Here is a 20,016-nt window from a genome sequence, read left to right as displayed (position 1 = left end):
GAGAAAATTCAAAAATTGGTGTAACGGTCTTTATTCATTTTCTCTTTCTAGAAGAATGTAACCTTAAAAAAAATCATCAAAAAATCCATTAAAAATTTATTTTTGTGCTCTAAAATGGACAAGACTTCTTAGGGAGTACCAATGAGTCTATTAAAGCTCATTTGAGCGAAAGAATTTGCTTTTTTGCGAAGAATTCTGAGGTCAGTCACCTACCCCATAGTATTAGCCCCTCGATTAGTCCGTAAGTATTTTGGTCACAGTATATGTACGGAGGGTTATCATGTATTTTCTATTGTTGGACAATCGTTTGATGCTTTTTTAACGTTTCACATTTTTTTTCCAATTTTAAAGGTTTATTCGAACGTTTGACATTTATTTTCTAACGTTTGCTGTTTCAATGTCTAACGTGTGACGTTTGATGGTCCTATCATAACATTGGACCTTTATTTTAACGTTTGAAATCTTTTTTTTTTAGTACTTCACGTTTATTCTAACGTTTGACGGACCTGTTGTAACTTTTGACGTTTATTGATACGTTCGATATTTCCTTCCTAAAGAACATTTATCATTTCTTTTTTTAACACTAGAGCACCTAACATTTGACACAACGCGAAGGATCAAATTGGTACTAAATGTACCAGCTGAAAAAATATGCTCAATAAATTAATTATTATGTAATCAGTTTATTGAATGCTTGATCTCCTTCAAGCATTCTTGCACCTAATTACTAAATATTTAATAGAGAAAATCGTCACTGAAAAAAATTGCATAGAATCGATGCAAATCCAATTCAAAGGACTTTTTTACCTACAATTTTGCATAATTTATTATTGCGCCTAAATAGATGCTAAATTCATCGAGATAAGTCCATGTGACGATTATAAGGTTGAAATTGGTAGCATAGCAAGTACCAGTAAAGTCCTCCAAGTGTTAAGCTATAAAAACAAACATATTTTCGAGAAACAGATTTTTTAATCATCAAAATCCTTTTGAAACAGAGTGTGTCAATTTGTATGAATTTCCTACAATTTCTAAGTTTTATATTTTTTAACAATTCAAATCTATAAATCGCATTAAATTCATCAATTTTTCGTCAAAAAAATAAGAAATGTCATTGAAATAAAAGAAAAACGCATTCTTTGCGTTGAGAAAATCAAATTAAATGAATGAGAAAAAGGAGTTTAAATTCAATTAAATGGAAATAAAGAAAGTCGTAGCATAGGAGTACGACGTAGTTGAAAAAAAAGATAACTTCGTAAAGGCGATAAATCTGGCAAATCTTCTAAACTTCTTAGAGGAAGTACAGCTGCTTCTCGAGCAGATGATTCGGCTCCTGATGAATGTGCTGCCCAACGAGGAAGGCCAACTTCTGTGCGTACTGACACACAGCCGGAACCTTCACATTCCCACTCCAGTTGTAGTAGAGATGCGTCATTTTGAATGTCCAAATTTGTATCTTATCCGGTGGTAGGCCTGATTCGTCGGAGATCACGTTGTAGCTTGTTGGCGAGATGGTGCCCTGACGCGTTGCCTGGGACACAAGGAAGAAGTCATAGCGTTCCGGAAGGGTAATGACGTCATCCACAACAGTTCCCGGCGGTGGATTCTGCACTGAAGTGGAACTCATCTTCCTAAAGAGGCGCGTATTGATCCTCTTTGTGACAATGATGTAGGTCAACTTTGGGGCATGATCCCCATAGGCGGTTTTCAGCTTCTCCTTCAACTTGTTCACCTCAATGCTCAGCACGTGGTCAATATCACCCTCACCCACACCGTCGCGATAGAAGAAAATCCTCGCTGGTGGTTGCTTGTGGATCTGCTCGTACTGCTTGAGGGCCTTGAAGACATTCACAACGAGGAAATTGCTTATCTCCTCGCCGTATTTGTGCTGCGAAATTGCACTGTAGTACGTATTGCATTCCTTGATGTCCATCGTTGCCACAAATGCACCAACTGTGCGTGATTTATCATTTGCATCGAATGTTACATCAAAGCCACACGTCATGACATTCTTCAGGGGCACCCTCACCGTCCACGGAGCATTGCCCAGCTTGCAATTCATCTGTATGGCCACCTTCCCGGCCACACCACCAATTATCCGATCATTCGACATCACCTTCGTCCACATCACCTGTGTCGGCACAGCCCGATCCACGAGAGACTTCTTCTTAATGGCCGAATATCGATCACCTCGTTGATTTGGCACGACGCACAAGATGATCTGCGTGGAATCATTGCACGCCCTCTCAATGGAATTCACATAGGATGTAGCACGATCATCGGGAATACGGTACACCGTTGGACGTCCCAATTGGAAGCCCATCCGCCCAGCTGTACTCGTGAGTATCGACAGGAATTTCATTGCAATGGAATAATCCCTCTCGGTGCATATCACATGCCAATTAGTCACACGATCCACCTCAAACAAGCGATTCTTCCTCAATGTAAACGTCCAATCGGCATCATTATTCGGTGATTCATAGCAATCACCGCCAAACTTAATTTCCTCCCGTGGCAGTACACGTCCGGGAAATTCCACAAGTTGCCGATCGAGGGACATCTCCCACTTGCCCATCATCTCCTTGGCCTTTTGCTCATTCTGAATGCGACGATTTAGATCGAGAAAACGCCTAATACGCATATCCGGTCCAATACGCGTATGCTGTGCCATATCACGCATCAATCGGAAATCATTCCGTTGCTGATCCGTCAAACCCGTAAGGCGACACAATTCCGGAACCAAATTCACAATTTCCGGACGTCCTGCTTTAATATCTCGCGCCTTAGCGCGTGACACCAGCATCGGTTGGCGCGTATCGCGAATGGTAACGTTGTAGCGATCACGGAAGTACTGAATGAAGGAGATCTTCTCGCCAGATTTCTTTTCAAATTCCGAACAAGGACTCAGTGAGAAGTCCACATCGTCAATGCGGTACGTCAGGTTGTTGTACTCCGTCACAACCCTTTGGCCTGTTTAAAAGAAACAACAAATTCCCGAATTTTTAAAAACAATAAAAAAAAAAAAGAAAATTAATTTACCAATCAAATTCCTCTTAATACTGTCCTCATCCCTGCCTGATTGAGCCATGACTTGATAGCAACTCTCCATACGGATCACTTTGTGAGTGACCTCAGTGCAAATCATAATATCCCTCTCATGTTGGCGAATGGACGTCGCAAAACCCGGCCAGACTTGAAGATTATGTTCACGAATATCAATCTGAAAAAACGTTGAGGATTTTTTTTAAATTCATTTGTTCTTTGTTTAGAAACTTTTTAAAAAACTAGTTCTAAATTATTTTAAGTCAAGCTCCAGTTCATTTTTTTTAAGTCTGATTCAGACTTGTCTGAATTATTAAAGCTAGTCTCTAGTTTTTTAGGCTAGGCCTAAAGATTTTGTACGTTAGACTAAATTGGGACATATTTAGAATTTTGAAACCTGAATGGTCTGACCTTAAAAAACTTACGACTAAATTAAAATAAAAAACTAAACTTTGCTTTTAAAACCTAAAATCTACAAAATCTGCCTGTATGTAAAAAAAAAGAAAACTTATAAGAGAAAATTAAGACGTAGTTTTAAAAATTGAAATCTGCTTTAAAAGAAGTCTAGCCTAAAAAATTTAGATCTGAACTTCAAAAACTAAAGCTGTTAAGTGTTTTAAAAAATTAGTGCCGAACCTAAGAACCTAGGTCTGATCTTTAAAAACTTAGCCTTAATGAATAAAGTCAAGCCTTGTTCATGAAAACTTAAGCCTATCCTAACCAATTTAGGCCTACCCGAAAGATTAAACCTTAGTTTGAGAAATCCTAGATTTAGCTTTAAAAAAACATCAAATTAGATCCTTAATCTTACCTTCTGCCTTGGATCAAAATACTTGGTGCCCTTTGGCCCATAGGCACGTTGCATGTTGAGACTCTCAATGGTGTTGCGCATAATGAGATTCAAGAGATGCATATAGGTCCCATCCGTCGGCATGAGTTCCCCCACGAGACGTATTGTAATCTGAACAGTTTCATCGCGCTCATTTCTATCCACAAGCACCATTGGGTCATTTTGGTACTTAAACGGCGAAAATATCATCGTTCCGTCAAACTGGAAGGCACCCAGACGTTCTATCTGACGTCGCATGATACCCTTCCGTTGGCCCAAGATCTCCACATCTGGCGCAAAATCCACACGATACTTGTAGATGGTCCAATTTGGACTCCGCAGGACACGGAAGTAGTTGGCAACGATGGTAATTACGTCACCACTTGAGCCCTTCTTCGTATTCAGCGTCAATGGGCGCGTTACAATTACATCCGAAATGGCACGATTCCCCCGACGTGCTCCACGTGATATATCACTCCCACGTGCTCCATCACCAGCCACGGGTTGTTTGGAACTCGATGCCCCACTGTGACTGGTTGCTCGTCCCGCTGTGAGTGATTGATGCGGAACACCTGGACGTATGGGCTGGTGTCCTGGTCCACCGGGTCTCACTGTGTACGCCGGATCGGTGTAGGGACCACGCTGTGCTACAACACCACCCCCAGCACCGCGTGATGGATCATAGCGGTCACGGCTGTCGTCACGTGAACGACTTGGTCCGGGGATTCCCGGTGGCAGCTCTCGTCCACGTCCACGGGCACGTCCTGACATCATTGGCGGCGGTTTATCGCTCATCTTTCCCAAATTTTTTTCACTGCATATTCATTTATTTATTTTAGTATTTACTTTTTACTCAATTTACTGGTTTTTTTCTAAACTTTTTTAATGGCCAAATGAACCCAAGTTCCCCTATATATTTCTTTTATGGAAATTTTTTAAAACCAAATCGAAACGAAATAAACTTTATCATTGACCTTGTAGACAATTAGAGAAGAATTATGCTAAAGAAAACATTGGAAAGCATAAAAGGTTTAGAGTAGTGCGACACTTTTATCTTTGAGCCTCATGTGCTGAACAACAAGCCCAAAATTGCTGATGCTACATTTTTTTTCAACTCTGTCGCATTATGAAATTGGAATAAGATCTCAACGAAGATTTTTTTTATCTACACAGCAAAGAGGATCTTTGAGTTCTTTTAATATATTTCTTATATGCATGATTAAATAAAATTAAATTTACATTTCGTTACTTCGTAGTAAAGACCATAAAATTAAAATTAATTTTTTTCCGTTCTAAAGAGAAAAATTAGAACTCTCGGAGTTCTGCAGATGGGATTTATCGGATTTATGCAAATTGAATTAATTAGCCCCGCCCTCTAGGCTTTGCAAAGAGAATTGAAGTAAAATTTTCACAGAGCTTGAGTAAATTTTGCGTAATTTAGCAACGTGAGCAACCCTAATGGCGATCAAATTAGGCCATAGGCTACAGACAGACAGACAGTATTGAATTTCAAGGCAAAATTGAGCTGAGATGCCTTGAAAGGCTGTAAAACAATGGGGCTTTACGGGATAGTTCACCAAATTATCCCTTTTACACCAAAAACTAACATTTTTTGCAATAATTTCAGAAAAAGGGATTTTTTTTGCAAGAAATTAACGGGTAAATAAAGTGTGGTTAAAACTACCCAAATTTCCCACAAAAAGGCAATAAATGAGCCCCCTGAGGATCCAATGGGATAGATTATCATGCCTCAAGCCAATTTCAATGGAAAATTGCGGAGATTTTCAATTTTCTTCGTGTGAAATTGAAAATTTTCCAGGAAACGACGCGACCGCCATAACTGAAAGTTGCCCCAAAAAATCCCTCAAAATCACGTATTTAAGCCACTTTACACTGAATTATGGGAAAGACGGGAAGGGGGAGGGTTTTCCTGCAATTTCCCAATGTGAAAATCATTGGAAATGTCGTGAAAAACTCACCAAAAATCCTCTGAAAGCAGCTTCCTTTGAAACACTTGTTAACAGTAAAACGTTCAAATTGCAACTGAAGAAGACAAAAATCTCGCGCGTTTCATGTTGAAACAAAAGAGGATGAAAAAGGAGTTTATGCATGCTTATTCTCAACGCGAAGTTGGAGACAAAAAAATATGAAAGTACAAAATAGATTAAAAACTAATAAAAAAAGAAAGCAATTCATGTACTTAAATATCTCTACAAGAGTCCTTCATAATTTCCTATGAAGAAAAATTTTTTTTGCTTAACTTTCTTGGTCTTGGTTCATAATGTGGTTAAATGTATATGGGAAGATTATATTAAAGAATGATGTAATAGTTAGATGATGATTATATTTGTACAGTACATACAGTCTTTTACATTTACACTGCTTTTGGACAATTTTCCGCAGATTTTTTTGGGCTGATGAAAGAAATACTGATCCTCGAAACGTCTCAATAAATTTGAGGATATCGATATTTTTCCATATTATCTCAACTGGATGTAATATTACAAGGTTTATTACACTACAGCTCTGAGAGTTTTTACTTTTGACAATCTTTTCTATTGTTTGACATTTATTAAAAAAAATTACTCTTTTTTTCTAACGTTTGATATATTTTTTTTTCAATTTAAAACGTTTATTGTAACGTTTGACGATCTTGTTTGAACAGCTCTTTGAAAGTTTGATATATATTAAAATATTTGACGTTTCTTTTCTGACATTTGATGTTTCTTTGTCTAACGTGTGACGTTTTTTTCTATCGTTTGACAATCCTTATAACATTTGACTTTTATTCTAACGTTTGACAATTTTTTAATTTTTTTTTTAACATTTTATGGTCTTATTGTAATTTTTTACGTTTATTGCATTGCACGATATTTCTTTTCTAACGAACATTTACCATTTCTTTTTTAGAGAAATAAAACGAATATTTTACGTATGATTTTCCAATTAATTTTTGGATTTCCTTTATTTATATTTTGATCAAGTTTTTTTTCGAAATTCCTGTTAGAAAATTCCTTTTCTAATTTTATTGCATCTAACAAGATTCGCCGTGATAAATAAAAATCAGCGATATAATCGATAATCTTGTTTTAATTCATTGATTTTTTCAAAACCTTAATAAAATCGCATAATAAAATCGATAGTATCGATTCAATTTCAAAATAAAATTCATTTTTCGACTATCGACTCTCGTGAATCAAGATTATGGAATGGACAAATATTTTCTTAGCTCGTTGATCACTAATGTTCTTCTCTTAATTCTTTAATCTTAATCTTGTTATTAAAATTCTCTCTTCTCAACATTTTATTGCAATTTTACTGAGACTTAATAATTTTTATGATTAATTTTTACGATATTGCAATATTAATCGATTAAATCGAAACAGCAAACATCTGCCCAAGAATCGAGTAAGTTTCGATTAATCGATATTTTGTGCACCCTAATCCGGCAGTTGGGTTCGGAGTCGCATTTTCTTTGTGCAGTGTTCCGGTCAAGAAGTGTTCTTTTGTCTCCCGAGAGTGGAGCTCCCAAAAAAGGTGGCCCCATCACAAATACCCCGCATTTGAGCGTCCGCGTGCAATGAGAACGACTCTGAGTTGGTGGACGCAGTGAGAGGGTTTGTGCTTTAGTGCAAAAAGTTCGGGGAATTGTCCTTTGTTGGATGATGGTTGAATGACCCAGCCAAATGCGAGGTAAAACCGGATCCGGAGCAAGTCTCTGATGCGGTCTCCTGGAACTTCTTGAGCTACGCCACAGGTTCATCAGCCTCCCGCGGGTGCCACGGATTGGGGATCACGCAAAAATTTGTGATGTGTTTGAGGTTATGGGTGTGACGCCTGTCAGAGGAAAAAAAGCATCCGGAAACAGTTTGCCCAAGGATTCTGAGCTGCCCAACTCGATTTTTGTGTAAATTGAGACATCCCCAATCTCTGTATGTGTGGAATTTACTCTCTGGACTTGTGGATTATGTGTAAATTGGAAACAGTTGTATGAAGAAATTTGGTGCACTTTTGTTATTTCCGGAGTGTGCAAAAGAAGTCTCTGCGCCGAAGAGAGGCTCATTGTCGTGTTAGCAGCTCTAGCGGAAGGGAGTCACAGTGTAGACAAATATAAGGACGAGCCCGTGGAAGTAATTTAATTAGAACAGAGGATTTTTGTGTTTAGGAATGTAGAAGAAAGTAAATGTTTTTATTTATTCCAAGATAATTTGTGTTTCGAAGAATCCCATCGATTTTCACGATTTCCTCACAGCAGTGTTTTGTGCCCTAGAGAAATTGTGCTAAATTCCCAGGAAACAGTCATCCTCCCGGGAAAAAGGCGCTAATAAAAAGAAAATATTCTCAAATAAATTTTATCGGAAAGTGAGTGTAAAGTGTCTGCAGTGTACTGTAGACAAGGCGCAGGGCTTCACTTCCGGGGGGAATCACGTTTTACACGGAGATTGGGTTTCTTTCTTTCGACTGCCTGAGACGTCCATGGAAGTATTCTGATGGCGGCCGTTGGTGGCCCCACAAGGCAGTCGCGGGTCTCCATGAGTGTCTCGATGTCACTGGTACAGGGAGGAGCGGCAGGAGCACCCCAGGGAGCTATTCTAGCCGCTGCAGCTCCATACTATCAACCCCCAGCTGTGCCGCAGGACGTTCAGCCCGACAGACCCATTGGATATGGAGCTTTTGGCGTTGTCTGGTGAGTTTCTTTCTTATTTCTTCTCTTAAAATGCATCCACCACTTGGCAAATCACTCAGAGCAGATGCAACACAATTTTTATCAGTTGCATAATAACACGCAAGATGCCCTACTTTTCCCCCACAACACACTTTCCTTGCGAGCATCTGCAATGAAATACCATGGAGATTATTTTTCTTTCTTTAAATATTAATAAACACCTCTAATGGGCAAGATGTTTTGCAAAGAAAAAAATATTAAAAATTAACATGAAAGGGAAGAAAATAATAAAATGTTTTTCTGGGATCTAACTTAGCCATATGGAAGCTTAAATGATTAGAGCAATACACAATAGTACCAACCTAGACAAAGGAAACAAAGCTTTCTCATCGTAGAGTCTAAGTTTCTTGATAAAATCCTTTTTTTAGCAGAAGGAGATTGTGATTTTGTTGAGTTTTTAATAAAATTGTTTTTTGTTTTTGACTTTTATTCTCTAACGTTTGACATTTCTTTATAATGTTTGACGTTTCTTTTCTGAGACTTGACGTTACTTTTTTGTCACTTGACGTTCCTTTTCTAACGTTTAACAGGATTTTTCTCTCACTGAGTTTTTATTAGAATTTTTTCTCTTTCCAACAGCAGCAATTTACGTGATAAGATTTATTAAAAACAATTTTTTAAACTTCTCTTTTTTTATTGATTCTTTTTTCGGCATAAGATAAATGTTTCTTTGTAATTAACTAAACACCTGTTTAGAAAGTTTACTACAGATTAAAAGAAAATTTGATTCAATCCAATTTAGGCAGACTTTTTTTTCCAAATGTAACAACTTAACAGAAGGCTCGTGATTTTCAATGAAAAATTGCGTGTGTTGAAAATAAATTGGGCAATTGATCTTGAAGATCATTGAATGTGTATAGTACGTACCATTGAATAGCAAAACCGTATTAGGAATTTGACAAAAGTCTTTGCAATTTAGTGAGTTCCTTCACACCCTATCCTCGAAAGATTTTTTTTTCAAATATAAAACTCTGGATTTGCAAATAAGTAGAGAAACTTAATTTTATACGCAGAATAATTTGCAATGCGTTATATGTGTGATGAAGAGAGAAAAAAAAGGAGGTCAAAAGGCATAAAAATTTATATTTATTTAATTTTGGAAGATACCTAAAACATAGATTTGCCGTGGGATCAGTGTTTTGACATTTGTCGTGGGAAAAAAAGATGAGCCATTTGGGTCTTCATCTTGGGCAAAAATATGCGGGATATTGAGAATGGTGCTGTGTGTCTATATATTCCGGTTTGGAGTCTGTCGCATTTAACGCACACCTAATGTATTCAATGTGGGATGGTCATTTAATATGATCACGTTGGGAAATTGCAGGAAAACCTTGGGCAAGAGGCGAGTGTGATATTTAATCACTTGCTGTCTTTTTTCCCGCATTGATTCCTTTCTCACACTTTCAATTGGAATTTTGCGGTATTGCTTTTGTTCTTCTTGGCTATTCCCAGCATGGGTAGCACTAGCCTAGCCCTAGACCTATCTAATTCTTCTTTTTCACAGGTATCTTAGGAGATTGTTATCATTTTTTTTATCATTCTAGAAAGTGAGAAATAAGTAGGTACACACCCAATTGATCTCTTTGCCAGGGAAGTTTACTAAGAAGCAAAGAAAAAAGAAGTATTGGATATACTGGGTGGTACCATAAAGTATAGAAAGAGAGAGAGAGAAAGAGTTCTAAGGAAATTTGTCCAGCACAAGAAATCACTACCTATTTGCAATTCAATGCTGGTGAGAAATAAAACGTACACTTGACTATTTTGTCTGCAATTTGTCATTGGATACAATTTTTATTCGTCGCACACACTGCTGGTGGAGATATCTAATGTGATGTCTTAATAATTTACTTTATTCTTCTTTCACATGCTATTATTTTGAAATAAACGTACATAGTGTGTGTGTATAGCGGGTATAACCCGGAAGATGAACTTGAAACTAATTTATATATCCGGAGATGATTAAATATAGCCCCATAACTATTTTTTTCTTAATGTATTAATTTAATGTTTGTGACAATAGACTAATTGTAAACTTCAATTATTAGCAGACGATTTTAATTTTCAAGGGAAAGAATAACGTTTTTATGATTTAGTTTCCGGTAGTTTATAAATCTTCATCAGGGCCTATTGCAGTTTTAAAGAAAGTTGTCAAATAATTTGAAACGTTAGTTAAATCGTTGCTTGTCGCTACTTTTGTCGTATAAAACGACTAGCGATGAAATGTTAAATTTTAGAAAATAAACGTTAAACGTTAAACGTTTGCAACAACCGTTTATCTGAATTAATTAACTTAATTAACATAAACCTTAACTTCTAAGTTTTTTTTTTTATCAAAAACATGTTTTTAATTAAATTTCTGAGTACAACATCTATAGAATCCATCTGCAGGTTTTAAAGCACTTTAACACCTTGAAGAGACATTTAAAAAATCCCTTCTTTCAAAATTTCATCAATGTGATGTTATTTGTATTTAAGGAAAATCCTGTTTGTTTACCCTTCATCGCATTTTGGTTATGGTTTATGTGAAATTTAGCACGCAATGTATAAGACAAATACACAAACAAGCCAAATAAACATAATCCAAACAAGCTCATGATAATAATAGCAACATAGGTGTATCGAGATATAGATTATACCCACTATAACATATTCGGAAATGATCTCTAGGTCAATCAACTTCTAACAAAATGTCTAACATTTCCGCATGGAAAATTTTTTTAACAAAAAAAAAACTCACTGTAATTCTTAAATTGATTTTTTTGGACACGCCGCCGAGAATGACGAAGTTTCTTTGACCGCGAGTCTTTGTTCCCATAATTCTCATCGAAACTTTAGTGTGTGTATTATATGCTTTTTTGCCGTAATTCCTCTGTCTCACCATTTGTGGTGGATTCCGGTCTTTGGAAAAGAAAGAATTAACGTGAATCATGCTTTACTTTAATAGACTTTTTTTTTCTTCTTCCATTTAATCTTATTTATTTATCTGGTTGTCTCGCATTTTTTTCCAAACCTCCGGTGGTGGTTGCTCTTTTGGTTTTACCAAAGACCTAAAGAAGGGGGGAAAGGGGGTAAGAGGCGCATCACAAAGTATGTATGTAGCGTATGTTTAGCATTAAATCCAATTTAGTATGGATCACATTTGATACTTGAGTGTGTAATTTTTCATACATATAGTAAAAATAGAATTTTTCATTCCTATTTAGGCTGTTTTTGCCTTTCCACGTACGTTCTTTCCAATTATGGGTGGGTTTTCTCCAATGCGATGGCGCGAAAATAAGGGAAATTCATGGGATTTTCCATTTGGGTGGTGGTGTGTTTGATATAGCCACCCTGTAAAATAATTTCCAATATAGTGTGGGAAAACATGCTTAATCCACCTTGCCCTTATATTGCATCACTCTAAGTTGATTTTTATTGATTAATTAATATCATTCTTTTTTGTTGCAAAAGATGAAGAAAATGATAGAGAAAAGTAATATGAAAAAATGAAGGAAAAGAAGATTTTTTTAAAAAAGGTATTAAATAAATTTAAAAGGGAATAAGTGTGTGAGTGATATATGTATACATAGTAATGAAATGAAGAAAAATAATACTACAATATGAGTTGAAATAGCGACGACTCCGGATAGCCTTGAATGAGTTCATCGTATCTGGTTCGTCGGTTGTTTTCTGTCCTCAGCATTGTTACTTCTTTGAGCGAGCGTCTTCATGGTTAAAAAAGCCAATGCGTGAAAGAGAGAAGATTGGAATAGATGAGATGTTGAGGCTTCTTTTGCCCTCCAACTTCAGCGACTTCGTCACTTGCCCCATACGAGAGTTCATTGCGTTTTTCTTCCTTCTTCATTATCACGATTATACACATTGTAGAGGGGCATCACATTATTCCCCTATGTGTTTGTATCTCTATACTTTAAAAATATTTGAGGATCTGCCTTTTTTTATCCAAAATCTTTGTCTATATTTACCCTGGGAAAACACTCGTGGTTTTGGAATCTACTTAGAATTTAGATAGGACGTGTTGATTTTTTTTTAAATCTTTAAGAATAGTTTTTCTTAACATTCTTAACAGATTCATTGACTATATGATATTTTTTCTACTAACAATTCAGGTATTAATTCTAAAAATAAAATAAAAACGGGAATATGTAAGCATGTGTAGTTCGAATGAAGATAATAATTTAATACTGATGGGTCGTGGAGGGATAAAAAAGTGGCCAGGTGTTTTTAAATCATACACCTTGTCCCCCAACACACACACACACAGACAAAATATGGAAGAGAGAAAATATCATTCCCAAAAGAAGGGCACTTTTGGAGACAGTTTTTTGGCACAATGTGAAATTTCCACGTGTTTAACTTCATGTCCAAACCATTAATTTGATTCTTACTAAAGCCAAAAAGGCAACTCCATTTGTGGCACATTTGGTCAACCTAGGGATGATGCTCTCCATAATGTTGGAATGGGTGGCAAAGTACCGCACATTTTCAAATGGAAAGGGCGGCAAATTTTCTCTCCAGGCGAATGCAATTTTCACGATAAATCACTCGGGGTGTAGAAAATAATGATGAGGAAATCTCATGGAAGCTAAATTTGCAATTTTCACAGACATGGGTTTCTCGGGTACCATGGGAAATTACAATTTTGCTTAAGTCCCACTAAATTCCACTAAAATCTTTCGAGGGGGATTTATTTAACTAAATACCTAGCGCTGTTTCAATTAACTTTAGTGTTTTATTTTTTAAAATTTTTGTTATTTGTAGTTTAAATATTGAAGAAGAAAAAAATATAACTATAAAGGAATTTATTTGTTTTTATATGGGATAACTTTATATGGGAATGAAACATTCTTGCTAATATTTCGTCGATGATTTTTGAAAGATATTTTAACGCTTCATGCATTAATAGACAAAAAACACAATTATAACGTCATTGTTTACGTTTTTGGGGCAAAATCTCGCTTCAGGAATTATTTAATTTAAGATAAAATGCGAATAAAATCCCATACGTTATAGAACCGAATTCTTTTAAAACATAAATTTAAATTCCTTAAAAATAAAGAGCATAAAAATTACATTAGCTATGAAACTATCCTATGCTTGAGATCTTTACATCTCACATGTTCTTTTTCCATTAAAGTAAAAACAAAATGATCGTGTAAAATCTTTAAACCGTCATTTTGTCACATAATTTCCGATGGATGTGAATTATCCTTGGAGCCATTGAGACGACGTGCTTGGGAAAGCTTTTGGTGTCTGACTGTGGTGATTTTGAAATGGAAAACCAAGGGTATAGTTTTTCCAAGATGAAGCCAATGTTCTTTTTTTTCCTCCTGCCATTTGGCATGGCAAAAGAGTCTCGAAAAAAGGAGACGAAATATAAAAGCGCACGCGAAGAGGGAGGGAATGTACAGTGAGGGACATAACACTAAAAATTGTATAATGGAAATGCTATAAACAGACGCAGCTTGCAGTTTTCAGCATCATTTATTATACCATCATATAGCAGCATGTATTATGTTGAGGGTGAGTGGATTTTTTGTGGCTATGTTTTTCTTACAATTGCATCGTGTATTTTTGCTCTTTGCAGACTGAAGAATGTGTGTGCGTGAAAATGAGGGTAAAATCGTCCACCCCTGAATTTGTAACGTGTTTTAGGCGGAAAACGGGGGAAAGGGAGAGGGTACGATTTGGGACTTTCCGGTGTCTGTCTGAATTGTTCACCCCTCATAATTTCATTATATGTAAACTTTAATGCAATATTTTCACTTAAAAAGAACTATGTGTATGTACATTGGCACAGTTCAATGATCTCTATTGAATGGACGTGGTGTAGTAGGCAGTTTGAAGGAGCCAGCAGGGTGGGAATTAGTCTCAGTTTAACGCAAAGTTTAAAAATATCTAGTGATATTTTTTTTAATTTAAAACTTTGCAAATATTAATAAAGATTTTCCATTAAAAAACATTTAAATGAAAACTTATCTAACTTTAATGAATGACATTAAGCAATTTAAAGTACAAAATTTGTGCCTTAAGAAATAAAATGCGCATAAACATTAATGTTTTGTACAACTTTATGCTTGCAGTATATGATTAATTTCTTCGTTCATAGCTTAATGATTTTGTCAAGAGTTCCCAATTAAATCTTCCTTTATTTCTTTGTTGTTAATTTCATTTTGTTCCCTTTGATGAGATATCTTTGTGAAAAATTTTATATTACACCATAGCGCTGGGAGACATGATATACCCATAAACTTCTGGGAAACTTTGAAAATGACTGGAAAATTTTATTCACCGGAAGTTGGTGTTTAATTAAAGTATTAATATTTCTGGGGAGGATGAAACTTTCTTCATTAATTATTCAGTGTTAATATTTAAATGGCATTAAAAGTGAGGTGTAATTTGCATAGATCACAGAATTACTACCGTTCTGTTATTGTTCGGGCTTCAGCCGAATGCTCTGAAGAATTTAATTTAGCCAAAATAATTAATTCCCATTTGTAGAACACTTTGGAGAGATTTATCATTTATCTATGCAAATTTCACTCTAGCGTGTATAACAATCTTACATTTCCCCGCCGCTAGAGCTATCTCCCTCGATCACACTATAAATTGCATTTGCATAAGCCAAATGCGCTCTCTTTTAGTCTGGCAATTGACAGTGGCAACAGCAAATCGCGATCCGCAAATTCTTTTCTTTAAATTGTTAATTTTATATTAAATAAAGTGGCAAAATTGTTATCTAGTTGTTAAATAAATTGGAATTAAGTGCAAAGACATTTTCTATTAATTCCGCGCCGCAAGTGAGTGCTATCTCATCCATTCTCAACGTCTTCCGGACATCCCCCAAATTCTACAACGTCCGGGAGTTTGACCTCCCGTCAACCTTGAGCATCTTCAGCACATCCCAGTGCTTCTCAAGCACTTCCTGTGCGTCGTAGGCACATCCTGGTGCATCCCAGGCACCCCCATAAGGCATCGAAGCCCCATTCAAGGCAGTCCAGCCCACAGTTGGGCCACCACCACCGCCAAAGAGAGAGATCGTGGCAAGCCCAGGTCGAAAGAGGAAAATTTTTGGTCCTCGACCCGGAGGGCTCCCACTGATCACTTATTCTCTCTTATTCACAGGTGAGCTCATCCCCAAGTCACCGTAGACCACCGTGGCATCTTTAATATACAGTCCACTAATTATCATCCCTTGTGTCTTTAAGGTACGTGACCCGCCACACACATTTTTGGTCCTCGACCCGGAGGGCTCCCACTGATCACTTATTCTCTCTTATTCACAGGTGAGCTCATCCCCAAGTCACCGTAGACCACCGTGGCATCTTTAATATACAGTCCACTAATTATCATCCCTTGTGTCTTTAAGGTACGTGACCCGCCACACACATTTTTGGTCAATTCGAGCCGTCACGGTTCTGAATTCGACTCAGCGATCTTCATCGCCAACGGTGCCTGCTACGGTGCTTCCAACGGGCTACCCGGACTTTGCAATTTCTGTGCAACCTTCTGCAATCATCCACCTAACAATGGAAGTCAACCTCAGGGAAGGCATTCTCCAAGCCATGGAGACAATGGAAGCCTTTGTCTTCTCCCTGACCGAAGATGATCTTCCGGGAGTGAGCCATGACCAGCTGCTCACCCAACTTGATCTCGTACAATGCCTCGAGAAGATGTACGAGGATGTCCAGCAGCAAATCATCGCATCGCAGCCCACTCCAACACTCCAAGCCTCCGAGATTGCAGCAAGGCAGTCAACTCGCTGCAGATTCTTCGCCCTCAAGGATTGCATTGAAGAAGCCATCGATCATCTGCCCGCTGAAGTCGCACCCAACCTCAAGTCTCTGCAAATCCGAGCAGTCAGTTCAGCTCTAATGACGGCACTCCAGATAGAGAATCAGCGCATCCTGCAGCACAAGCAACAAGAGCTCCAAGCAACACTTCTGGCGCACTCAAAAACCGCAAGTAGTCAAAATTGTAATGCTCATGTTGCCCATTGCCAATCCAATGCTGCCCCTGATGCCCATTCGTGTGAGTTGCCCCACGAAAAACCGCCAACAATCATGCCCTCCGCCTCATTCGCTACTCCGCGACAGTGTCAAGCCCCTTCTGAATCCCCTACGGCATCTTATGTCATCCAAGTGGCTGCTGCAACCCCTACCGCCAGTCAGGTCATGTTGGACAATTATGATTCAGAAGTTAGGCTCCCCGAGGGGAGGAAAAATGATCACCATAAAATAGAGTTGAACACTTTGCCAAATTGTAGATGCGATAAAGATTTACATCCATCCACGCTATGCTCCAAAGTCAATGCACTCCCCAATCCAAATGCCACTCATCCTGAATCACATTTACCTGCCAATTGTGAACCAAATCCTTTGCTTGCTGATTGCCACGTGTCCACTGCAACATCAACCTGCCGATGTTGCCCCAAATTATCTCACCATTTGGCAAACTCTACCGATCCTCCGCCATTGAAGCCAAATGTGAGTCCACCTACCACCGTGAGGAACCCAATCTTGTGTCGGATCCTCCCGCCTGAATCCTCCAACGCCACTACTCCGCCTGAGTACAACAGAATCCGGGACAGGCACAAGACCACTCTCCAAGGGAACCCTGTAGATGATGCATCTGCCAACCTGCCGGCGCCATTCTCATCTTCTGCAATTCCCGCCGCCATTGCTCAATCCCCGCTAGTTTCTGGTGATCCTGCCACGTCTTTATGTTCACCAGACTCCCTTCCTGTTGCTGCTGCGGACTCAAGTCGCTCATTCCTGCCAAACCTGATGCCTCCTTTAGCGATTGAGCCAGCAGAAACCATCACTGTGGACATCCAGACACTTCCGTGCCACGACCTGAGTGGACGGACATCCTTGGATCCGGAACTGAGCATTCCGATCTCCCATTCGGACAGTTCTATATTGAGCACTGGTCGGTCCTCCACTCCAGCTAGTTCCAGCCTCTCTAGGCAAACCTCACGGTCACTGGGTCAATTCCGTACTTCCAATCGCCGCCTTCTGCCAAAGACTTTCGGAGCAATTCTTCCATGGCCACCAGACACAGTTGCCATCCAACCTTCTTCCTGTGTCCGGCCTCCAGATGTCTTACATCCATTACCGGCTCAGAGGCTATCCCTTAGCTCTGCGACGCCAATCCCGCTTCAGTTTTCTGACGCTGCATTCCAGAAAGCCATTCGATGCAAACCATTCAGTCTTGGCCTTCCCAGTTCTCGTGAAATTGATCTTGGACTTGTCGTTGTTGATGAACCGCCTCTCCTCACTCTGGATTCCAACAACATCCGTGGCTCTGCAGTCACCTTTCTGCCAACGCAACTCCAAACGGTACACCAATCTCCGGATCATTTCATGAAGTCTTATCCTCCGCCGGAAGCCATGATGAACTGTGATGACAACCTTGCGCCTCAGTCTCCCACGGCTGATCAATCCTGTTCAGGAGATTCTCCTCCATCATCCGGTGACATTCAGCCCGAAGAAACGTCACAGAAATCTCTCAATCAACGCGCACTTGACAATTCTCCGTTCTCATTAGACGCCAGTGCAGAAGACCTCAAGTGTCGCTCCTCAATGGGAATCTCATTTCCCACACTTCTGATGATGACCATGGCCTATCCCTCGGACACTCTGACAAGCTCAATGAATCCCATGAACACACTCATTCCAAGGTTCAGCCCTGTGGCCTCACTTGTTCATGGATTACAAGTTGTCTGGGAGGATCCTCGGCCGCCAGAAGAAAATGAAGGATGGATTTCGGCGACAACTTTCCCGATGACGTCTGCCATGCATCGCTGGATTCATCTTCATCCGCTACCTCACATCCCATGGAAGGATCTCAACTTTGGATCAACGCTGCCATCGTTGGATCAGGATTGTGGATTACTGAAGAATCCACCCCAACTCAAGATCCCTTCCTCCATTCCTAACTCTTCTTTCAACCGGGTGCCATCTTCTCCCGTTACAAATTGCTTCCACCTTAGTTCTATCCCACTGTTCTTACACCACTGATAGACTAGCACACAGAAATTAGAAGTCAATTTTGTCGCATCCCGGGGAGCTTCGCTCATTAAGTTAGGAATCAATTGCTTATTATTGTTCATTATTTTGAAATTTGAATTATCCATGAAATTATCTGCCTGAAATTATGTACCCTACAACCAAGAAGTAGGCCCTCTCTTGCCATTAGAATTTTCCAATCCCGGGAGCCACCCCGGGGAGCTTTGAAACATTGAAACTTTCCAATCCAGTTGTCAAATCAATCACTTGAACTTTGCCTATTTCCAATCTCCAAGGTTAGTTTATTTCTATCACATTACTTAGCCAGCATTTTCTCACTACCAGTAGAATCAGAATAGTTCTTTGAACTCGCAAATTCTTGGAATTAACGAGTCCACCCGGGGAGAATGTTCGGGCTTCAGCCGAATGCTCTGAAGAATTTAATTTAGCCAAAATAATTAATTCCCATTTGTAGAACACTTTGGAGAGATTTATCATTTATCTATGCAAATTTCACTCTAGCGTGTATAACAATCTTACATTTCCCCGCCGCTAGAGCTATCTCCCTCGATCACACTATAAATTGCATTTGCATAAGCCAAATGCGCTCTCTTTTAGTCTGGCAATTGACAGTGGCAACAGCAAATCGCGATCCGCAAATTCTTTTCTTTAAATTGTTAATTTTATATTAAATAAAGTGGCAAAATTGTTATCTAGTTGTTAAATAAATTGGAATTAAGTGCAAAGACATTTTCTATTAATTCCGCGCCGCAAGTGAGTGCTATCTCATCCATTCTCAACGTCTTCCGGACATCCCCCAAATTCTACAACGTCCGGGAGTTTGACCTCCCGTCAACCTTGAGCATCTTCAGCACATCCCAGTGCTTCTCAAGCACTTCCTGTGCGTCGTAGGCACATCCTGGTGCATCCCAGGCACCCCCATAAGGCATCGAAGCCCCATTCAAGGCAGTCCAGCCCACAGTTGGGCCACCACCACCGCCAAAGAGAGAGATCGTGGCAAGCCCAGGTCGAAAGAGGAAAATTTTTGGTCCTCGACCCGGAGGGCTCCCACTGATCACTTATTCTCTCTTATTCACAGGTGAGCTCATCCCCAAGTCACCGTAGACCACCGTGGCATCTTTAATATACAGTCCACTAATTATCATCCCTTGTGTCTTTAAGGTACGTGACCCGCCACACACAGTTATTTTTTTTCAACCTTTACCATGTTGACGCTATTTTTTCTGACCTTAACTTTATAGTTTCCCATTTTGTACACTTTTTTTCTGGGGTGATGTTTATCGTTTTCGTTGCACTTTTCAATTACATACAAGCATTCAATTTATTGTCTCTACCGCAGTTTAGAATACCTTTTCTCTATATCTTGACTGTCGATCAATGAGTTTTAT

At 38.8% G+C, this 20,016-nt stretch overlaps 3 protein-coding genes across 4 annotated transcripts in view; 2 read left to right on the top strand and 1 right to left on the bottom strand.

Moving 5' to 3' along the window:
- Positions 1–952: 952 nt before the first annotated feature.
- Positions 953–5,936, bottom strand: LOC129792712 (protein aubergine-like). The gene is made up of 4 exons (XM_055832041.1): positions 5,851–5,936; positions 3,854–4,685; positions 3,040–3,220; positions 953–2,970 (listed from the first exon to the last, which is right to left on the bottom strand). The coding sequence occupies exons 2-4, from the start codon at positions 4,664–4,666 to the stop codon at positions 1,292–1,294; spliced, it is 2,673 nt and encodes an 890-aa protein (XP_055688016.1). The 5' UTR covers positions 4,667–4,685; positions 5,851–5,936; the 3' UTR covers positions 953–1,291.
- Positions 5,937–7,289: 1,353 nt separating this feature from the next.
- The window catches only part of LOC129792711 (serine/threonine-protein kinase NLK), a 48,640-nt gene continuing 35,913 nt past the window's right edge, over positions 7,290–20,016 (top strand). The window contains exon 1 of one of the 2 annotated variants that reach the window (XM_055832039.1): positions 7,290–8,558. In XM_055832039.1, the coding sequence (XP_055688014.1) occupies positions 8,362–8,558 (197 nt within the window). In that variant the 5' untranslated portion in view covers positions 7,290–8,361. The remainder of the gene's footprint in view (positions 8,559–20,016) is intronic. The other variant, XM_055832038.1, reaches the window with a different exon arrangement.
- LOC129792710 (uncharacterized) lies at positions 15,102–19,353 on the top strand. The gene is made up of 2 exons (XM_055832037.1): positions 15,102–15,805; positions 15,884–19,353. The coding sequence occupies exon 2, from the start codon at positions 16,127–16,129 to the stop codon at positions 18,617–18,619; it is 2,493 nt and encodes an 830-aa protein (XP_055688012.1). The 5' UTR covers positions 15,102–15,805; positions 15,884–16,126; the 3' UTR covers positions 18,620–19,353.

Source organism: Lutzomyia longipalpis, chromosome 3, assembly GCF_024334085.1.
Source record: "Lutzomyia longipalpis isolate SR_M1_2022 chromosome 3, ASM2433408v1".
NCBI lineage: Eukaryota > Metazoa > Arthropoda > Insecta > Diptera > Psychodidae > Lutzomyia > Lutzomyia longipalpis.
This window is presented reverse-complemented; position numbering and strand designations above follow the sequence as displayed.